The sequence below is a fragment of the Dermacentor albipictus genome, chromosome 1 (assembly GCF_038994185.2).
Source record: "Dermacentor albipictus isolate Rhodes 1998 colony chromosome 1, USDA_Dalb.pri_finalv2, whole genome shotgun sequence".
Lineage (NCBI taxonomy): Eukaryota > Metazoa > Arthropoda > Arachnida > Ixodida > Ixodidae > Dermacentor > Dermacentor albipictus.
In genome coordinates this window covers 241,627,554-241,650,453 of record NC_091821.1, presented here as the reverse complement: position 1 = coordinate 241,650,453, position 22,900 = coordinate 241,627,554, and the positions used below count along the sequence as shown (strand labels likewise).

The following is a 22,900-nucleotide window of genomic DNA, read 5'->3' as shown; positions in this document are numbered from 1 at the left end:
CAGACCAACATACGCGATTTTTTTTCACGCAAATAAAGCATTACGTTGCGTCGTGTGTGCGGAAATAGTTGTCATTCTTGAATGCACCGATCGGTAGGTCATCGTCCGCCACAGGTAAAGTCTCTGGGCCTGTATTTTTATATCGAATTTTTTATACAGTAAAAGCTCGTTAATTCGAACCGCAAGGGGAAGCCGCTTCAGTTCGAATTAACGAAAGTTCGAACTAACGAAAGTGAAGGAGAGCAACAGTACACTGCGATTTGGAAGCAGTAGGGCATGTCAGAAAGTGATGGCGTGTGCCGCGGGCACACGCCATCTTCAAGTCGAAGCTCTGGGTCCGACTGTGCCACACCACCGATGTCCACCGAAACGAACGTTAGCCGAGGCTTAACACTATCACAATGAATCGCGACGGCCGATACCTCCTAAGTTGAAAACAGAGGTGCACAACCGATGAAGACTGCCGAGACAAAGACGCTGAACATGTGAACGTGGCGAAGGCCCTGATTCGTTGGTTCTTGATTGCAAGCGCAGCTGCGACGTACTTGATTCGCTGTGTTGTGGAGCTTGCCATGCCATCTCCGCACAACATTAGCAGCTGTACAAGATTTGCAAAGCCTCCGAGATTCGCAACGGGCAAGAAGTCTCGGAGGTTACGTAGAACGGAGAGGCGGCAGCCGCCGCTGCCTTCTGGCTGACCCCGCACCGGTTAGATTTTTTTCCGATTTTGCCTTCTCTCGCCGTTCTCTCCGTTTCGGAGGCAATACAGCCTTGTGTGTAGGCAGTAGGCGCGTTTCTCTGGTCGTGTGCCAGGTGAGCGTAGTTCGAATTATCCGTGAGGGAACCTTCTCGCGTTCGAATTAACGGACTTTTTAATACATAGACTTCTGTGGAGCTTGGCCGGACCAAATCGTACAGTTCGAATTAACGAGCTTTCACTGTATATCGAATTAATTCGCGATCCCCTTCGAGTTCGATATATCCGTGTTCGACTGTAGTGAAAAGGAACACAGCAACGAGTCTAGCAGTCATGACGTTGAATGAGCTCTGCACGGTCAGATTCAATAAATGCTGTTTGCATTTTGTGAACGCTGTCCTCGCTTTTTTTGTTCCGCCTACATTCTAGGTAATTTTTTTTTTTTTTGGCTTCGGACTTTAGGGGGTCGCCTTAGAATCGGGGTCGGCCTAGATTCGAGTAAATGCGGTAAGCGCGTTCTTGAACAGTATTAAACAGTTGGTAGTTTGCGCTACGTATGTCCGCGTCCTGTCCTTCACTTTCGTTAGTGTAACACTAAGCGCAATATAATCATGGATTTCTCTTCTCCATCCATCACTCCTAGTTTTTCTAGGCTTTTTCCTGCAGTACAAAAAAGGGCCAGGAAAAAGCCTAGTTTTACAGAACTACAAAATTGGTACCAGTCCTCACCTGACCAGTGTGCAATGTTTTTTTTCTTTGTTAGCATACTGATCTAGATAACAGTGCACTAAGTTTCGAAATACTGCATGGCTGCTGCATATATATTTCACATACAGAAACACGTTTCAGACTTTCAACATTTTCCTTAGCACACAGGTTGATATGCCAGTGATTCCATAGAGATCTAAACCATGCTGTTCTATTGGTAATCAAAGGGACACAAAAGGCAAATATTAAATCAAGCTAAAGTGATAGATTAGTGCTGGAGAATGTCTAAGTCATCAATATTATTGCAAACAGTGCTTTAGTAATTGAAAAATTGAGGTAAATGCAGGACATGATTAGGAACTCCCGAGACATTCAAACGCTAGCTTGAGGACGAAGGCACTCCTTATTACAATTCTGTCACTAGTACTCAACCACTTGTAATAAAAACATAATTGTATTGCATTACCATATGAAAGAAAATGCTACTTGTCCAGTTCTATTTGATCTTTAGAAAAAGAACTAAATGAAATTACCCTTTACAATGATGCAAGCAGACGAAAGGTATTGTTTTCTCCACTCTACACCGCCTGTGCTTTCGCATTTCAGTAGTTTCATTATCGTGTAGTGCTGCGCTGGCTTTGCTGGCTCGCAAAACTCGCACATGCTGCAAGTAGCAGAGAACGTCACGTCCATGTGATGTCGTGGGATTCCCAAACGGTCCACGTCACTTGACCAAGAGCTGCTGCAGTGGCTCAGTTTTTCCACAACCATGTGTTTGCGTTCTGCATAGAAAACTGATGCGCCGTCTGTCGGGCGCTGTTTTACTCATTGGTAGCAGTAAAGGTCGGTGATGGTGAATGCAACGTCACCAGTCCACGATTAGGGGTGGGCAATTTAAATGGCGCTACAGGTATGCAGACCTTTCAGATGCAATTTTCTCATAAACCAAGTCGTTTCTTGGCACAAAACAAGCGCTGCGAGGTTTCTGGAATGGTATTCTAACAGTCCACGTCGACTTAGTATTTGCCTTTGATGTCCCTTTAATATGGTGTTTCTATTAGATCAATATTGAATAGCGAAATCTTTATTTCTGACCCTGCAAATGATTCTAATTGCCAGCTAGCTCTTTCTCTAATTTGTGATCGTTTTATGTAAACCATGTAATGATAAAGCGCTGCAAGAATGCGGAAACTGAACACAATGTGCACAATGGGCACCGTAATGAGTCCAGAAAAAATTCACTTCCAAGGGTAATTAAAAGTGCTCACAGCTCATTTTCCACGAGACAAGTTGGGGACAGTGGACTGCTGCCTACAGAAAGTGCCTTCTCATTTGGCATTTCTCTTTTCCATTGACCACTCCTAGCTCTTCCAGGCTTTCTCCTGCAGTAAAAAAAGAGGCCAAAAAATAGGTTTCCAGATAATTAGTCTTCACGTGACCAGAGATAAAGGGGAGTGCTTTATTTTTTCAGATCTTGTTTCACAACACATTTCATTCTTGCATTATCTTTTATATCGCACAAGTATGTGTCACAGTGGTTACTCAAGCAAGCTGCCCGATTACTAATACTTTCGAAGATGTTCCTTCATTAAAGAAATAGTAGAGTACTGTGAATGATTTACTATTTTAATATGCAATACTGTACCAGCAAACAAAAGACAAAAAAAGCAAAACAGGCAACAGAAATAGATGGTACAAGATGCACTTGAAAAGCCTTGCAACAGTTAGCTGTCGAGCGTTACTAAAATTGCTCACAGCTCATCCTTGGTGCAATAAGAGTGAGGCAGAGGACTGTTTGCATGTAATGGCTCCCCGTACTAAGTTTCTGTTTATCACTACAAGTTCTTTGAGGTGTCCTCCTACAGCACAAGAAAAAAAGCCATGAAATTAATCAATTATCCAGCCACACACACACACACACACACACACACACACACACACACACACACACACACACACACACACACACACACACACACACACACACACACACACACATATATGGGCACCACATTACAGGTGTCTATGGTGACCAAACACTAGTATCACTAAAATTGTCTATGTTCATTATTGCTGAAGAGCTACCATCCCTTGTATATGCTGCATACACTGACACAGTAAAAATCAAAAGGATTTGAAGAAGTGACATAACAGCATTCTGACAGCATAACAGACATGAGAGACAATTATTTTAATTCATTCTGGTCCATAAAACTGAACGTGACTAATAAGGACAAATCTGCCTACAATGTTGCTTTTACACTTGACTTCTTGACTTCTACTAATTCGTCTTGTTGGATAACTCGTGTTAGCTTCCAAAGGTTACTAAAATTGCACACAGTTCATTCTCTAAGAAGCTAGTACAAGACAGAGGACTGCTTTCAAATACTGCTTGCCCATATGGAGTTTCTGGATTCCAAAATCCATCACTCGTAGTTGCCTGAGGATTTCTCTTAAAGTACAAATAGTCATGAAAACAAAAATGTTTCACAACATAATTAATTACTGGTGCAACATCTGCAGTTTCAAATATTTAGTGATTTCCCTTATTCTTTTTTTTTTTAACTAGATTAGCACTTTTATGTTGTCCCAGGTTGCCTATACCATATTGCAACTGTAAATTAGTGTTTCCATGCAAGATTAGATGCTTTGCAAACCGTTAAACTGCTTCTGTATCATATTTATTACTGATATCACTTTGTATATGTCTTGAGTTCTCTACAAACCGTTTGCAAGGATGTTGGGACTTCTGTCAGGCTTTTTACCTTTAGTCTCTACTTCCTCTTACTTTGACAGGTAAATGATAAAATGGAATGAAAAAAGAAACAAAAATAATTACTCACAGCTCAATTTCAACGGGGCTAGTATGAGACAGAGGACTGCTTTCAAGTACTGTTTGCTGGCATGGAACTTCTGCTTTCCCAAATCCATCACTTGCGTTTGCCTGAGGGGTGCTCCTAAAACATAGATAGCCATGAAAAAAAAAAAGTTTTAGCGACATAAACTACCAGTGCAACATCAGCAGTTTTTATGTTCACCAAACAGTAGTATTGTTAAAATTATCAAAATTTCTTAATGCTGACAAACAACCATTTTGTCATGTTTCACACTATGGGTGTCACTATGGGTGTTTTATTTAGTGCTGCTGCCTGAGACAGATATTCATCAGGCAACTTGTGCATTATGTGCACAAATTTAGTAAACTTGAGTGGATTATGACGTGACTGCACAGCACGTTTGTGCAGATAGGTTGTCTGTGCCTTTCTGACGATGCATACAGAAGGTGTAGAGTTGGATCCTGAGACATGTTCTCTGTTCTTGCCAAGGATAAAGTGGAGAAATTGGACAAGTTGCTAATAAAAGATATATTATCAGTGTAAGGCACAGATAAGACACAGACATGAGTACATGTTGAAGTGGTAAATTCCCTATACAGATGCTAAGCTTTCCTTTATCATTCAATTTGAGAATAGCCTCACCCTGCACAGGCAAAGGTACATATTGTATAGGCCACAACTTCAACATTGTTGCCATCTCCCTGGGCCTGCATCAATAGAGAGATGAATTGGCTCCTTACCCTCAAATTAGGCCAGAGTATAGCTGCTTGTCAGGGCTTCTTTGAGCTTGTCATCCAGCTAACATTTGTAGCAGCAGCAGCAGCACTGGCGTCACACCTGAGTTACGCAGACGCTCGCATATACATGAGGGAGGTGCTGCTGGCACACGCCAGCCAGGGCCAGCGTTTGAGGATATTTAAGAAATCCTGCGCTAAGAGATCGGTCGTGCCAATTTGCTCTCTCTCTCGGATAGCCAAGTCTCCGCCGGTCTACATGGTCACTCGTCACCTGACATTTTTCCTCGTAAGGTTTCAAAGAGCACAGTGCACAGTGTCATGTTTGCTGTTATCGACCTGCAAAAGTAGCTGATCAGTATATACCCATAAGGCTTATCACCTCCAATGCTTGGTGGTGATCAGTCTATCACTCCTGGGACCTACACTGTGTCAGTTCTGGTGTCTTTTTCTGACAAGATCTGTCCAAAAAATTCAAAATCCGATTGAAAGATGCTACATTTGTTTAGGTTTAATGTGCATCCGAAGCTATCAAAGTATTGTAGGACTATATTCAGACAGACACCGTACACTGCCTCTGTTCTGCCATACACAAAGAGGTCATGACATCAAAGAGGCTGGATGATTTCTCAAATGTTCACTAGGACCTATCTGATCATATTGCTGAGGCATAGATTCCAAAGTTCAGACTTTTGCAGGGCTATAGTCCAATAAGAGTAGCAAATGCCATGACGTGCCTGAACTTTTCATGCAGCACAACTTGGTGGTATCCACCATTTTAGATAAAGTGTTTAAATGAAAAGACTGATGGCACCGCTTAGGCAGACAAGATCGTCTAATGTTGGGTAAGTGAGTTGCTCTGTTGTGATGGCTTGATTGACACTATACACATCCATGCACATACTATATAGACCTTCCTTACAGAGCAATTTGCTTCACATAAACAAGATGGCGCTACCAATGGTGCGCCGCGTGTTGCCTCAGGCGAAAGCATGCAAAAGCGCACAAATACGAAACCATCACCACTTCTGCCCTGCTACTGTGTGATCAGCTCTTGGAAATGCAACTGGGCGATTGCCAACGCACTGTGCTTCATTCATGCTGCAAAGTGTGGGACAAAAGAGGGAAGACTTGTGCAGTAGTTAGCTGCAAGAATAGTGACTTGTATATAGAAGAATAGAATGAATCTGTGTGGCCAAGTTCACGGTTTACTGCTAGACAAGGACTGCCTGTGTTGCTGGCCCTTCGCAATGCATAGCTTTCCTCAAAAATAAAATAAATCCCTCATTTGCCAACATTGTATTGTTAACCTTCAGAGAAAGGACTTCAACACCATAATGTTGACGAGTGTGAGTGCCGCTCATTACACAGCGACAAAGGAGTAGCGTCGTTTTCTAGCGTAAGTTCCTCGCACGTTATCTACACACAGCTGCTCTAACACACACTCAAACTTGCGCTAATTCTATCACCCATGTACCAACAACAAGTGAATGGAATCAATGCACTGAAGTGTGGGTGACAACGCTAATCGCACATGAATGTTTAAAGCTGAACTTTTTGCAACATTTCGAAGAGTAAACAAGTGACTAGCGATAATGCGTCTTTGCTACAAGCCATTACAAAGTACAGAATATCTATGTTCTAAGCCTTAAAGGGAAGCTGAAAGGTTTTCCAGAGAAAATGAGTTAACATCTGTACATAATGGTTTTCAACCCTCCGAATTTGCGCCTCGTGACGTCAACTCTAGTAACCAACCGCTGCCGCTACACATGAAGCGCGGTGCCAGGTAGTTTGGTGCTGTTTTTCTGAGACGGTAATGGAAAATTTAGAGAGACAGCGTTTTTCTGAGGAGTTTGGCGTTACTCCCTACATGTACGAGCTGATTGCGAAGAGCCGGCCTCTCGAAGAAGCAAACGATGCTGGTGCGAGCAGTGCTTTCTACGCGAACGAAAGCGAAGTCTTGGGATCTCCTCATGTTGGAAATGCTCTTTGGTGAGTATGTTTTTTGCAAAGCGATCTAGTGATCTCGTTTCCGGTCAAACAACTGTAGTGTTGTGTTCCTGCATGCCTCCTCGTGGAACGTAAGCGGGGATGCGATCGTCGGCACTTGTGCACTGTCCAAAGCTGTCGGCAATCTACAAAGACGGTTTAAACGCGTGAAAAGCTTCCCGGTTCATGCAGTACATGTAGTGACCTTCATCTGTTGACTACCACTCACGTTGACCACCACTCACGTTGACTACCACTCACGTTGACTACCACACACGTTGACTACCACTCTACATACACGCAGACGCACCAACAAAGGAATGCAGGGTCGATCGAAGCAGATTACGATGGCACGCACGCAGAAACAAGCGCGGTCAGGCACGGTCGCGGACGCTACGAAGGAACGAAACAGAGTTGACGTCACAACACCGCGGTTTCCGGTCTCCGCTCCGCTCGCTCACTCAAAGGGGGGCGAAGCTACAGCGCAATTTCAACCGACGATTACGTCGCTCCTAATTGAAAAAAAAAAAAAAACCCAAATTTTACCTACATGGTTTATTTATAAGGTTCCCGCATCCGTATATGAGCGTCTTATTGAATTCGGCAGACTCTTCAGCTTCCCTTTAATTATGTGCGGCAAGAATAAATCTACCGCAACTGATCACACCCGCAAGCGATTAGGCAGAAAATAAACAATTGGATAGCAACCACAGCGACCAACATTACTGAGTCAGACACATGACAAGCCACTGCTTCAAAATGATTGGCAAGTAATAAACTAAGAGCAATAGACACCATAATCCTGATCTAATTCAGAATCAAAACGTTTGGACAGCTTGGAAATACATTTATAGCCTCGCTTTTAGTATAAGCACCATATACGCAGCTCACAAATTTTCAAGAAGGCATAATGAGCTCACAAAGCGCTTACATGCCCTCTGAAGCTGCGGCCAATGCTTCGTGTCGTCCACCCAGCCACCGCCTACAACATCCAAGACAGAGATTTGTTGAAGTGCACCAGACATCATGCACATCCATTGTAAACACGAAGACAACGAATGCAGCTGAGGCAACCAATGCATGTGTTACCACATAATCAAACATGACAGCACCCATCGGATCACCATGAAAAGGGTCTGCATATATGGCATCAGGGTGAGTGGGGCTTGAGCACTGAAACAGTATGGGAGACTCGAGGGGTGAGGTCAACGACTTTCTTGATCACAGTGAGCCCTTCAAGCCATTCAACCTCTTCATGGCTGCCTCTCAGAAACTGAACAGAACTGGCTGTAGCATTTGTGCAACTAGCAAGGCGGACCCACCTATATGCAACTTCGCATACATTCCTTGGAGCTTACGTAGTTCTTTGAACAACTTTGGGCAAGTTTCTGAAATGCTCCGGAAGGACGAGATTTTGTGCACGGATACGTGACCAAGGGACTGAGCCGACTAGACACAGCAGTTACTCGATACACTTGTAACACAGCAGTTACTCAATGTGCATGTGACCAGCATGGTTTTGCAGTTTGATACCTTTGAAGGAGATTTCAACAAATAATTTGCCTAGCAAGGGAAGCTGCATTTTTCAGCACTGGCACTGGGCCAATTAAGAATGGCTTGTTGGGTATCTTGTTCAGTGTCTCCTGACTGATGTTCACTGATGCTCCAGTGCACATAATGAAATGAAAGCTGAAGTCAATAATAGTCATCATTGCTCTTGCGGCTTCGGAATTCCTGTATTGTACTGTGAAGGCCTGTTTACTCCCTACAATAAGCTGTGCTCCAATAGACTGTATACTGTGCCATGGTATTGGCTCTTAGTTTTGCATACTTCAGCAAAATTGCCTCCCTTTTTGTACATTTGGTAAGTGTTGTTCCTTGCAGGACATCAGGATTGTGATCAGTCAAGGGGTTACAACCCACCACACATTAATCATTTCATCTCTTTTTCCGAGAATCGGTCCTTTTTGACTTGCACTCCAACACCAGCTTTGAGTTCTTTCCCTCATGTACAAATTAGTTGACTTTCGCTGTGGCTGCTAAAATGCAAACAGCAGCCACAGCGAAAGTCAAGTTGAACAAGTTGAACAAGTTGAACCAAATCAGTTCGAAGTGTGAGAAGTAGAGTTTCATGGCAGTCGTATCAAGCAAAATTTGTGACAATTTCTGCATGAGTACCAATAAACAAGCAGTGCTTAGATACGAAGAGGAGGTGCACAGAGAAAATGTTTATGGTCTCAACATCCTGCTGAATTGCTTTTTGTTTAAACTGAAGATAACGTACAGATGGTCAACTTCTGTGGAATGGTCGTGTAGACATTTATTTGCTTGCATGTGCTTGTCTGGATGGTCGGACATGATTCCAACTTAAGCTTGATAAGTGTGGATGTTGGTGCTGCTGGAATAACACTGTCAGTGAAGCATAGGCATTGTAACATTCTTCACCAATGTAGTAGAGGAGTAGTGTTTTCTTCTGCATGGCCATGTACATCTGATGTGCCAATGAAAGGTTTTCTAGCCCAACAATTTACCATAGCCGCCAGTCGCTGACAGTTGTTGGGGCTATACCAGGGTCCAAGGGTGAGAAAATGGTCAAGACAGACAGAGCTAATGCTATCTTGTTTTCGTCCCTGCTTGAAATGTGAGCATGCAAGGCTCTATCTCTGTTTCGGAGGCTTGCCAACCTCTTAAAATGGTTCACTAAGTCCCAATGTGGTTCTTGCAAACATAACCCGTGCTCCTATGAAAGGACATTTAAGGCAGCGTCAGGGTTTCTAAAATAACTATTTACTGCCTCCCTTTTTAAAGCCATGGCTTGTATCACAGCTGGTTTCTTTTGAGTTGTATTTGCTTATCTTTTCTCAAAACACCATACACCCTTTGCAAGCTGCATGTTTTGTAATAGAAAGCCCTCGATGACGATTCATCATTAACAGTGAAAAAGTGACATAAGGGCGTCAAACTTTGAATAGAGATGGCACGCTTAGCAGCTATTGGTAGAGGATGTGTGACAATGTTCATTAAGTGATTTGTAACTGTTTCAAAATGAAGTGTGATTGCAACACTTGAACCTCTATTTATAACAATGTTGATTTTACAGTTGACTTCCTTTAATTTGAAATGGGTTAATTCATCTTATTAGATAAATCCTGTTAGCTTTCAAATGCTAAGATTGCTCACAGCTCATTCTCTGCAAGGCTAGAATAAGACACAGGACTGTTTCCATGAACTGCCGGCCCATACGATGACTTCGTTTCCTGCCCATCACTCCTAGTTCTCTCACGTGTCTTCCTTAAGTGCAAAATGCATGAAAGAAAAATATATTATTGAACCACATAATTATAAACTGCTGCAACATCAGCAGTTTATATCATTACCAAAAACACATAAGCACTAGTATTGGCGGCAAGGAGTTACGCAGTCGCCATCTATCGGAAGCGCCTCGCTGGGGTAGTATGAGGGATCACATGGCGCGCTCCTCATAGTTTTTGTTGCCAGCGCTCACCGAAAACACTACGCGCGAGCTCTCCCGGACATTTCTGTAAGTACTTTTGAAATGAGAGATGTTTTTTACTGTCTAAATAATAATCTTGGGTAAACTGAAAGAACAGAATCGTTTACAGACGCTATCTCTTTACCGAATACGTACAGTGAACCCCACTGCGCGCGGTCGCCGCAATGGAGTCTCTCGAACCAGCTTCTTGCGTGAAAGGTAGGTAAACGCTGAGAGCAAACTATGTGAAATATGTTCTTATAGTGTTTGCAGAGCTAAATGGAGCGTAATAGAATGAAGCCTCAATGCAGCGATCGCACAGATTCGCAGCGACCAACTGCGCGTCTGCATGCTTGTCCGCACACTGTCTCGTTTTCGCTGCGTGCGCGTTTTCGCACCGTGCCATGAGCTTTAGGCCGCAGAATATGAGCATTTGACAGTACACAAGCAACCATTGTTGCGTGGGCGCTATCAGAGCTGTTCAAAAATAATTTCATATAAGAGACTTTCGACGCCTACGTGGACCGTGATGTGCCGTCGCGACGATTCAATCTTTTTTTTTCTTCTTAATTCCTGGACGTTTCAATATTATTTCTCGAGTTGCGTCACACTATGTTTATCAGTGTTCTCAGCGTGCGATTTCCCGCTGCTTCTTTTTTGTAATCCAGTGCATTAATTCATAACACAAACATGACCATATGCCATGCTTTTTTTTTAGTATGCTTCTTACCGCTACCTTTCCACTCCAGTGAACTTGCCAGTATTTATAGCATCGTCAAGTTCATAGACCAAACCGTCATGACATCAGTCGGGCAACGGACTCGGGCGAGCGTCTCAGTGCGTGTTTTCCGAACATCACAGACCCGGCGCCATAGCAGAAATCTCCCCCGCGTCTGTGCTTGCTGCATACCCGAGCTGTAGCCGATGACTGTTTGCCGGTTTTATGTTTTGCGAGCCAAGCTTCACACAGCTTCTTGTCCTGCCGCTACGTGTGAATAAGGCTGACACCAAGCTCCGTTGCATACGTCCAGCGCTGCGGCACCGAGCAGTAGCCTACCATGTTGCGCGCCTTCAAAGGCAGCCACTACCTATTGCAGTGCTTTCAAGCGTTGTAAAGGAGACACTCGAAGCGGGAAAATCTCGCCACTAAATGAGGACCGCAGCGTAGGAGGCAATTTAAACTGTCATTTTCAGCTCGCTTCGGCGCTCCCGAAGCAGCCCACATGGCCGCTATGTCCACGTGATCCCTAATATAGCACGTCATGCCGACGGTGGCACCAGCTTTTCCAGTGGTGGAGCTCAAGGCCAATAGCTAAAAGGGAACTATTTTTGGAATATTAAATGTGGAAGAACTAGTTAGAAGAAATGGCAAGCACACTGGTTTTGGGAAGAGCCTCTGGTGCATACTTGACTTGTAATTTAGTATAGCATAGAAGCATATATTAGGCTGCAGTGTTAAACCAAAAACATGACCTAGCATTTTTGCAAAACATCGTGCACAATAGCGGTTGAAGCGGAAAAATCCAGATTTTAGTAGACGAGCTGTTTTTGGCCCTTCCACTGGCATTGCCTTGAAGTTCAGCCAATATTTTTCAGACACCAAAAATTCATCATATCACTTTTCCAGCACAAACCAAATATATTATTCTTTGTACTGACCTGCCTCTGCCTGTATTTCCTTCCCAGTTCGACGACATCACTGGATTTTTTTTCATTTGGTATGTCTTGTGGTCCCATGTGGAAAAGGATAGAACATAACATGAGAAATATTGCATGTAAAAAAAAACCACACGTAGTGGCAGGCAGAGGGCCTTGCCTTGTTATGAGGTGCACTGATTTTGCTTGTATGCAAGAAAATAATAACAATAATTAAAACTAACAGCATGAGTGCTAAGGTATTGAACCACCTAATTTGAACTGTAATCGGCACAACTTACTTTTGCCAAATTGTAGCTGAACCTAAACCAAAATTTGTGCCACCATTTTGGAGGTGAATGTCAAGTGGTTCAGCTACAGCTCAGAATGGTACAGAACAAAACACAGGAACCATTCCAAGCTGGTCTGGTTACCAGTTCAGCATGGTTCAGAGCAAAACAAAATAATTGCATCAAACAAGTTTGGCAGGCAGTAACATTTTATAGGATAGTGCATTTGTTCTAAGCAACTCAAGGCATTGACTCCTTAAACTACCCATTAAATTGAGCATACCACAGGTGAAAATATCAGAAGGCTTGTGCTACCAAACATGCTACTTCCATCAAAGGAAAGCTATGTGATAAATGAACAAAACTCGTGAACATGAACAACATAAGAAAGCTCGAGATAATTGAAATGCAGAAGTATACATTTATTATTGACCAGCTGCTTTATTAAATTTGCAGCACACAAGTGCAGGTATAGATTATTCAATAATTTATACATGTATAATTAGGTTCCCGCAAAATACAAGAATGCAGGCCAACAAAAAGAGACACTTTGGTCAACAGAGGAAATTACATGTACTTACTAATTGAGTTAAAGAAGTGATAAATTAATAGAAATGAAAGTGCATGAAGAAACAACTGGCCGCAGGTGGGATACGAACCCACGTCTTCGCATTACGCGTGCAATGCTCTTACCAATTAAGCTACTGCGGCGCCGTTTTCCCACTCACTTTCTGGTGTATTTATGTTTTACTGCTAGAACTGACCCTGGGCGGATTAGCCAGCACAACCACTCACAAACCTTGGCGGCGCATGTGCAACATCCTTTCTGCCACAGGCTCACGAGTGCATGATCTATTTGGGTGATCTATTTGGGTAGCATGTGTGGGTCAATAAACCCACACATGCTACCTGCAAGCATAATGTTATCACACTTGGGACCCTCGTAATGTAATGTAACTTAATAACTACATGTAATTTCCCCTATGTTGTCCTTGGTGTCTGTTTGTCGGTTTCTTATGATTAATAAGAATCGGGCCCCTCAGTTCCCTTTCTTTTCGTTCATTACATTACAATGGTCCCAAATCCGGCAACATTGATGCCTTCAGGTAGCATGTGCAGGTTTACTGACCAGTCGCCGTTACTCAAATAGATCACATACTCGTGATGCCTGTGGGAAAAAAAGGATGTTCCACATCCACTGCCAAGGTTTGCGAGTGGTGGTACTGGCTAACACTCCTAGGGTTAGTTTTAGTAGTAGAACATAAATACCGCAAAAAGTGGGTGGGAAAATGGCACCACGATAGCTCACCTGGTAAGAGCATCGCACGCGTAATGCAAAGACGTGGGTTCATATCCCACCTGCGGCCAGTTGTTTCTTCATGCACTTTCATTTCCAATAATTTACTACTTCTTTAACTAAATTAGTAAGTACATGTAATTTCCCCTATGTTGTCCTTAGAGCCTTTGCAGGCTTCTTATGATTAATAAAAATCGGATCCCTCGGTTTCCTTTTTTTCTCATTCAAGAATGCAGGCAAGAATCTTTTGGTGATAATGAGGCAAGCTATAACACAGGTTTTATAAATTATGTTAATTCAGTGTGTTGATTTTGTCTTAATGTGCATGCTGCAAACCGTAAATATAAACTCATACAAGTTTCATAATACTGTTATAGATCTCAATTGAGCACAAGAATGAAGGTCCTTGACAGAGCAATGAAGATAATTTTGGTGGGGATGCTTGCAACATGCATCCTTTCAGCAATCTTGCCTCAACATACCACCTCCCCCCCTCCCCCCCAACCTTTTTTTTTCGTAAGTTTGCCTTGCAGCATAAGACAGCTAAGGGTCATTCCACGCCTACTGATCCAGACTTTGAGCTAAGCCATCTTCGATTTTTTTTTAAAAAAAGAATCATGGCTTATTGCATTACTGTGACAAACATTTACCCAGCTTGGTTTTGTTGAAAAAAAAATGTTTTGCACCATGGCCGCCATCTTAAATTTGCAAGCGGTCGCAAAACCTAGTCTAACAAAAGAATTTGTACAAAACAAACATTTTTGCGCATGACTATCAAAGATTTCTCATAAATATAAAAGACATTGCTCTTTCATACGCATTAAATTGAACAAAATTTGTCTTACTTTTGTTTAAATATAAAACATGGAAGAAGGTACAGAAAGGAAGGTTACGGCGCTAAGCAGATGGGGACGAAGTGAAATACAAACAACACATACGGGCGCCAAGTTCCAGCTGTTTATTTACCTACTTTTAGCTGATGTTAAAGCTTATAACCTTATAGCTAACATTTAGCTAACGCATGCCTCAATTTGGCATTAATGAAGCCATGCGAGCTCAATCATGCTACAGGTTTTAGTAATAAGATTAGCTGATTGGAAGATGCTTGATTTCCTCCCTCCATTAATACAGGTATGTGCGAAAAGCCTCTTGCAGAAGATAAAACATGGCGAAAAAGTGCGGAAGTCAAAAGAAAAAATTGACACGCACATAATTCTGTGCGTACATAGGCGTTTCTGTAATACTGACGCACGTAATTCTGTACCCACAATACAAGCTGTCCCCATGCAAACTGGCAAAAATTTGCCCTTTGATGGCAAATAAGCTACCGGCTAGATGCTCCAAGAAGCACGTCACACGCTACACAGATTGTGTTAGCGATGTCATTTACAATATTCCCCTAGAGTGTGGCAAGGTGTATGTTGGACAAACGAGACAATGCTTCAATGATTGAGCAAGAGAGCACCGGTTGGCAGTCAACATCAACATCGGCAGCCACTTGGCAGACCACTGCAAGCGCTGTGGTTGTTTGACACTCCTCGACAAAACTACCTTTCTAAGGAAAGCAAAAAACTGCACTGAAAGAGAGATAATCGAGGCTTTCCTCATAAAATGAGCACGAAATAAGTGCGTTAGCATGCCGTCGCTGGCATTAAGTGACAATGAAATGTCACTCATAAATGATAGCCTGTAATTGCCGCTAAGGTTAAAACATGCAGCTGCCACATTTGGTTGGATGCTCGGATTACAGCTGTAATGTATGCATGCTCATATGTACCTGCCATGATAATTCAGTACAGATCACTGGCCTACGAGCAGTGTTAATTCGTATCACCCCTGCCTATCTCTACTGTGATTACTTTCCCTTTGGTTTCTAGTATAAATCTGCGTGGGTTCTGGTAAATAAACAGTTGGAGGTTGGCGCCCGTATGTGTCGTTTGTGTTTCACTTCGTCCTCGTCTGCTTAGCGCCTTAACCTTTCTTTTTAAGGTCATGAACCAACTAGCTCAGCAACAAATTTTGTTAAAGGTACAAAAAATGTGGAAATTTAAAATTTCCTACAAGATTTCATGTTCTCGCAGTAACAATTCCAACTATTTCTCTAAGTTGTCCAGAAGGTGAAGAAGCCAAAAAGAATGTTTCAGAGATCAAAAAACATAATTTGTATGAGAAAAGAAATTTCAAACACGAGAAAATTTGCTCTTTGAGGCATATTCAGCCGTCAATTGCATAGTGAGACGGTCCTAGTAAAAATATGAAGAATAGTAAGTTGCACAGTACCATTAAATGGCATTTATTTCTGAAAGTTTAATCAGAACAATTTTTATCTTAAGAGAAAATAATTCTGCAAGTCGAGTCCTTGCATTAAACACCAGCATTGCTCTGTGCTTGCTCTCCACTGCAGTGCATGCTAGAGCTGACGTCAAGGAGACAAAAGAAACACTGCATTGTGCTCCAAGTGGAAGCGCTTTATATTTTGCTTTTGAAAACTTCGCTGGCGTGTTCATTCACATTTTGTCAATTTAAATTCTTAGGTTGCTGAGTATGACGTAAGTCTCGCATGCACCGCTGAGAGGGATAAATGCTTGATGTGATGAAACCTGTGGATTTCTTTCAATGGTAGCGCTCCTGCAAACCGGCCAGTGAGGTCAGCTTCATTTTCCTGAATAATTTCTTGGGGCACCCATAGTGCTATGACATGCTTGATAGTTTTCTCCGCCCATGTAAACAGCTCACAGGGGGTCAATAGTTGATCTCTACGTGGCCTCTGGCTACTTGCTCTTGCTGTCAAGCGCTTCACAGTTCCACCACGCCATTGCACACACTCTTGCCGTGTGAGGTGGCAAAAAAATTCCATTCTACTAAAAACTTGAAATCGTTTTCATGGTAGCAGAGGTTCATGAGGTTCTTTTTATTCTTGTACTGAGAAGCCGCACCATCGGAAAAGCAATTAATTTTTTTTAACTTCTGGTAGATCATTTTTCAACTTCAGCACTTCTTTCTGAAATGACCAGACAGCAACTGTGTTGTGCTCTAGGCAGTCTGAAATCGCAACAACCGACTTCACTCAAATGTCTGCACTGTTCTCTCATGAACGTAAGTATACGACGAATGGATGCAACGCGGCCTATTTACCCAGTGGTATGATTGCAGGGGCGTCTTGAACGATAAAACTGTAGTTCTCTGCAGAGTCCATGAGTGTGATTGCCTCCTACTTTTTAATGTTTGCTTTCAACTCTCACAAGTATTTTGCTTGTTGATTGCTCACAAAGTGAAGACTTTTTAGGTGCTTGAGTATCTCCAGGAATTTATCACAGAAGTCTTCTAGATTTAATATAATTGTCTCTAGCCAACACCCTACACCACTTATCCACTGCTGTACCTGCATAGTTTCTTCTCCGATTTCAAGGTGCAGTGCATCCCGGAAGCGTGTTCCTATTTGCTCCCAAGCCCAGCGCTCGATCGCTGCGCCGCCTGCACGTACATTTCTAGGTACATTTTCGTCGAAGCACCATGGCACACGCCCTAGATTTTTTATGTATTTGGTTTTGCATCCCGCACGGTGTCTTCGGGCCAGCCTGCATTCGCAGAGTTTAGGTGGTGTAGGTAAATTTTAATTCTGAATGCTTAAGCATTTGTATGCTTACTCAAAGAGAAAGCCATCCCTTTGTCCGTCCCGTAATAAGACGACCGCTTTCGAGATTGCGCCCGCAGTAGCGAATGAATTTGCCTTTACGCTGCCTTCCGCTTCAACGGCAACGAAACAGCGAAAACGCAGTGCTGGTGGGGCTCTCAGTTAACGCCTCATTCTGCAACTTTTACAGATCACTTTGAAGTTAAGTGGGCGCGCGTTTCTTCAAGACTATGTAAGCGGCAAGAACACAGAGCACAAAGCTATGAGCTGTTGGCATTGTTCTGTGGGCATCGCAGATTGCTTTCAAGCTGCGGCCCACGCGGCATTGCCATAAGAAGCCGCCGCCCGAGTACGTTCATGGTTCAATATTAGAGAATTTTGGCGCGTCCAGTATTCCGGCAAGCACAGGCGGTTTGCCAGGTGAACGGGCACTTAAACGTGAGCGGCCATATTGGTGGCACCAGCTGGTGGCGCCAGCTGTTGATGCAAAGCTCAACCACACAAACATGGAGCCAATTACTATATTCTGCTTAGCTGCTGGTGTAAATTTTTGACAGTGGCATAATTGTGTGGACAACTATGCCACTGCCGAAAATGTGCACCAGCGGCAAAGCAGAATATAGTAGCTTACTGCAATTTCAGCTCTGTGTTTGCCTGGTTGAGCTCTACGCCACCAAGGCGGCTGCACCGTTCAGGCCACTCATGTTGCCCCCGCCCATCCGGCAAGCCGCCCAAACCACCCCCGTTTGCCGGAATAGCAGACAGGCTAAGTCTCCAATGGTTTCACAAGGATGAATAAGGCTCTGAAGTGTGATAACGGCTTATACAATGATTGTAGCTGTCATCAGCGCACCTCGGGCCTCCACCTGCAGTACTTCGCCTGCGTCATCAATTTCCTTGCGCCGCCATCGGCACCAGTTTGTGTCGCCATTGAGCTGTCGTTAGTAATGGCCTAATCAAGTTACATAACATTGGTAATGACACCAGGCTGCGCGAAGATGAGCAAGTGGCACAATGCTTACGCATAGTCTAACTCCCAGAGGAGTTTCTGCATGATTTTTTTTCTTGTTCCTGGATGTTTAATATGCGCCGTGTATGGCGCCAGTGCCTTGGTATTGTTTCTGTTGAAAGAGAGATAGTGATGTCAAGAAGGAAAGGAAGCTTGAGCGCAGCGATGATGTGGCTCGTGGTGCGACAAACTCACGATGCCCCATGATTATCCCAGCTTTTGTAGATCGAAGCACCTCGCACACCACGACCAACTTCTTATCACATTCCTTAATCCCTTTATCAAAACTGAAAAATTTCGTCCAGTGTTACGTCAGTTTCCGCATGTAATTCTTATTTCGAAACAGCCTACGCGGCTTGTTTTGAAAAACCTATTTTCTCTTAGCGACAGCTGGGTGAGCAGTTTGTGCGCACAGGCATAACACCTCCATAGTCCCACAAAGTACCTACAAGGATCTAGGGCGCTCGCTGTGATGCTTCGGGGAAAAAGTACCTAGAAACATGGTACACGCGAGCGGCGCATAGTGGCGCAGCGGTCGAGCACTGGGCTTGGGCGTAAATAGAAACACGCGTCCCGGAGCAGCTTACTCGATGGCATGCCAAGTACTCCATTCTCTTATCGTATTTTGATTGCTTCCTGTACTTGGCACTTGGAGGCTCCAAAAAAATGCAAAATTTTTTCATGGGGCCATGACTTCGACCTCCACGTTAAAGTTGGGATCCCCTTCGCTCATTCTTTTTCATGGACATACTTTTGTTTAATATCGTGCATTAGAGACATATAATCGCTTATGATAAACTCATCCCTAAATGCAGCTGCAGATGTCGATGTCTGGTCGCGGCCAACATATGAATACACACTTTTTTCTGTGCTTTTCTGAAGCTTACTGGCTTTCTTTTTTGTGTGCAACTCCTGAGCCTTCTGTCCTCGTTTTCTGTTCAGGGGGCTCTCCCCCATGACTGTAAGCGCATCATTGATATTGACCCCTATAACTTAAGGGTCACTGCAGTGGTCAGATTGGGCATCACTGTCTTGCACTATCGGCTGAGTAGTTCCGATTTCCTGCGTGCTATAGCACTGCCGGCTGCAATTCTGGCAAAGCCACTCTTCCGGTATGAGCCCCAAGGAAGGTAGGCAGTCGGCGAGGTCCGCTGTAATCACGCCAGTGCCCCCGCATATGTTGATATGCTTGTAGACAGGATTGCAGCAAAATTTCAAAGCCATAAATGTGGTGTACTTTTTAACGTACACGTGATAGTGATGGGCACATACCGTTGCGATATAAGTCTGCTTAACCTGCAGGATCAAGACGCACCGATTCGTTTCAGACAGGTCTTCCACATTTATGGTTCTCCGCTTCCTTGTTTCTGTTGTTTTGTGGCCATCTTTTGGTATACACAAGCAAACAAAGAGGAAGCTCACAACTTGCGAAAGATTTTTAAGGTAAAACACAGTTTGAAACGACACCCAAATGCATCAAACTAACATGCACTGAATGACAAATATGGCAGTGCATATAGCATCCATGAGACGCAAGCAGCATACTCTCGCCGTTTGCTTTTCTTTCCGAGGCAGCAAAATAGAGCAGAAAGATGCAAATGCAGCACGAACACAGTTTTTTGGCACGAAAGTCAAAGCTTGTGAATGAATCTTCTACTTTATCTGCTCACCTGTTGTAAATTGGCAATATAGATAAATGGAGACAAGCTAAAAATGTGCAATGCATGGAAAATCTTGGCACTGACCTCTCCAGCAGACGGAGACGTAGAATGGCAAGCTCGTAAGCCTTCGCTTGTTTCCACCATGGGCATTGCTGTAGCAGAAACCAACTCTGTTTCGCTACACAGCGCCTTCTCACAGAGGGAGTGGTTTTAACACTGACTACTCCGCCAGTAAAGTGCCAACCTTGGCCGAAGGGCAGCTCTGTACTGTTTATGTTGAGGAACACAAGCCACTCTACTGGAGCTGAGACCAAAAGGGGCAGCTGCATTTGGATGAGCAGTGTGTCTACAGCAGTTTTGGTCCGCATCTCCAGTTACAGTGCAAGGTATCCCGATCCTCCTCCTGCTAGGCTGCCACTTCATCTTTAGTTTTTGTATCCAGGCCCTTCAACAGGTATCGGTACTGCCAAAGCTGGCAGCCTCTCAAGCCTAGGCACAATTGTATTCAAGCAGTGGAGCGCTGGTTCTGTGTATATTTGCAGCAGGAGGCAAAGTGTGCTGCAGTGAAGAGCAAGCACAAGGCAACGCTGGGGTTGATTGAACGCAAGGAGTCAACTTTCAGAATTATTTTCTCGCTTAAAAGAAAAATTGTTGCGACTAAACTTTCAAAAATAAATGCCATTGAATGGTACTATATAACTAAGTATCTTCCATATTTATACTTGAAGCACCTCACTATGCAATTCACAGCTGAATATGCCTCAAAAAGCAAATTTTCTCTAAATTTGGAATTTTTCACTCACACGCATTTTTTTTTTATCTCTGAAACATTTTTATCGGCTTCTTCACATTCTGGACAAGTTAGAGAAACAATTGGAATGACTACTGTGAGAACACAAAATTTCATAAAATTTTCAAAATTCCACCTTTTTGTACCTTCATCTGTGTTTTATATTTAAACAAAAGTAAAACAAATTTAGTTCAATTTATTGCGTATGAAAGAGCAATGTCTCTTACATTTATGAAAAATCTTTCATAGCCATGTGTAAAAATGTTTATTTTGAAAATTTTTCGTTAGGCTAGGTTTTGCTACCGTTTGCAAACTTAGGATGGCGGCCACGACGCCAAAAAAAAAAATTGTTAACCAAAAACAAGCTAGGTTAATGTTTGTCATAGGAACGCAATAAGCCCTGTTCTTGTTTTTTTTTTTTTTTAGGAAATTGAAGATGGTCGAGCGCAAAGTTTAGATCAGCTAGTTGGCGTGGAATGACCCCTAAGCCTGATTTCTGTACTATGCAAATGTAAGTCTCGCCTACGTCAAACTACATTTTCAATGAAGCTGCACCTAAATCGGGTACAGTTTGCATGCGCTTCTTCAGAATACTTACTCGTACAATTTTACGCACGAGAAAACCACTCTAGTAACCTTTAGCAGGAAACCAAAGTATGAAGAGCACTTGATAAATGTACGATTCGCGATTTAAGCATTCGTGCGCCAATGACAGCACTTTTAAAACCGGATTAATTTTAATCATCTGGATTATTATCATCAAAACCGGTAGAAAAATTAATATTCCGGTCACATGGAGAACTTTCGATCCTGACTGCACCCAATCCGATCGGAAATTCTCGAGGAGGGGCCAATCGCGATCGAGAATTTCCATCCCGATCGGGTTACCCAAAATGTCTCTTGTGACTGGTGTATAAAACCAAAAATCCGTGACACGCCACATTTACTGAATTAATTATAATGCCCGCCAATGGCGTAACAAGCTTCGCGCAATAGAAATAGCATGACAGCTTTGCATATCTTATCTAGCTTTGAAGAATACTGTACCAGTCCTTGGCGCAGGATGGCTGAAGGCATTGAGGAATGGCCTAGGACTAAAGTTTCGTTTTCGCACGACCATGCTTCATATGCGTCAAAGTTTTTACGTTCTTGATACTCGCAAAATTTATAACATGAGCTGTAATCGGCATGCTTTGACGCAGATATCGCAATGATAATTTTATCTGAGACTTCAGATCGTAAAAAACAAACGCAACGCGAGTCCGCCGCGCTGAATTTGCTGCAGCGCAGCGGAGTCAAAATGGAACAATGAAATCGAACACATAAACAGAACAAAAGGACGAAGGAGTACTGCACGCTCCCAATGCGCATTGTGTAAAGTTAAGATGTCTTTATCATAGTAACAGATTTAAGACAAAATAAATGTCACTTTATTTCACTTTTCAACGAAAGAAATTAAAACACGGCTCGATTACTCGGCTTGCATGCGTGTACACATCTAGGCGCCGGTACAGTATACACACAGCTTAGTAGTGACTATATCGGACCGATAAGAACCGTCTAAGCTTACCTTCAGCTGAATGACACACGGCAACACCCAGCAACAACAAGACCGCTTCAAACTGTAGCGCCTATCGGGTACGCGCGTGCTCGCCGTATCAGAGAATACCTATAGTGTATAGTGTACGCATCATGCACACTGCATACACTTCAACAATTGAAAGGGGATAGCCGCGAAGCGGCGCTGCGTTGAGCAACGCAGTTTTGGTTTTGACACCTGTCGCTCCGTAGTGTGTTGTCTCGAGATAGGCGCAGGGATTCATGAAAGCAGAAATATATGAGCCGTTACTCGCAGGCATGGTGAGGCTCCAAGAATTCCTCAACTTCGGTCTCATGCTCAAATCGGCACGGTGGTTGGAGTGTCAAGTTACGCGCCGCGTACTTGTGGTGAAAATGTTATCGTGGTTACAGTGATACCAGCGCCCTCACACGAAACGTGGGAGACGCTTAGCGGTAAAACCAGTAAAACCATAGAGTTACCATACTAGTAAAACCAACAGGTGAGCGCTTGGCACGCCTGCTACTGTTGCCACCGTAATGTGTAAGCGTGCCAGGCGAATAACCCC

The 22,900-nt window shown here is 43.3% G+C and overlaps 1 protein-coding gene and 1 non-coding gene across 10 annotated transcripts in view; both read right to left on the bottom strand.

Annotated features, from left to right (window-relative positions):
- The window catches only part of LOC135901599 (ADP-ribosylhydrolase ARH3-like), a 92,773-nt gene extending 70,273 nt beyond the window's left edge, over positions 1-22,500 (bottom strand). Inside the window, exons 1-6 of one of the 9 annotated variants that reach the window (XM_070531130.1) lie at positions 21,822-22,062; positions 20,069-20,136; positions 12,118-12,182; positions 7,897-7,947; positions 4,249-4,362; positions 2,674-2,787 (exon numbers count right to left, since the gene is read on the bottom strand). In XM_070531130.1, coding sequence (XP_070387231.1) covers positions 2,674-2,787; positions 4,249-4,362; positions 7,897-7,947; positions 12,118-12,182; positions 20,069-20,136; positions 21,822-21,894 — 485 coding nt within the window. In that variant the 5' untranslated portion in view covers positions 21,895-22,062. Of the gene's footprint in view, positions 1-2,673; positions 2,788-4,248; positions 4,363-7,896; positions 7,948-12,117; positions 12,183-19,638; positions 19,663-20,068; positions 20,137-21,372; positions 21,463-21,821; positions 22,064-22,344 lie in introns of those variants that run through there. The other 8 variants (XM_070531131.1, XM_065431432.1, XM_065431435.1 and 5 more) reach the window with 8 other exon arrangements.
- On the bottom strand, positions 13,022-13,094 carry TRNAT-CGU (transfer RNA threonine (anticodon CGU)). The gene has a single exon. It is a non-coding gene; the product is annotated as a tRNA-Thr (tRNA).
- Positions 22,501-22,900: the final 400 nt, after the last annotated feature.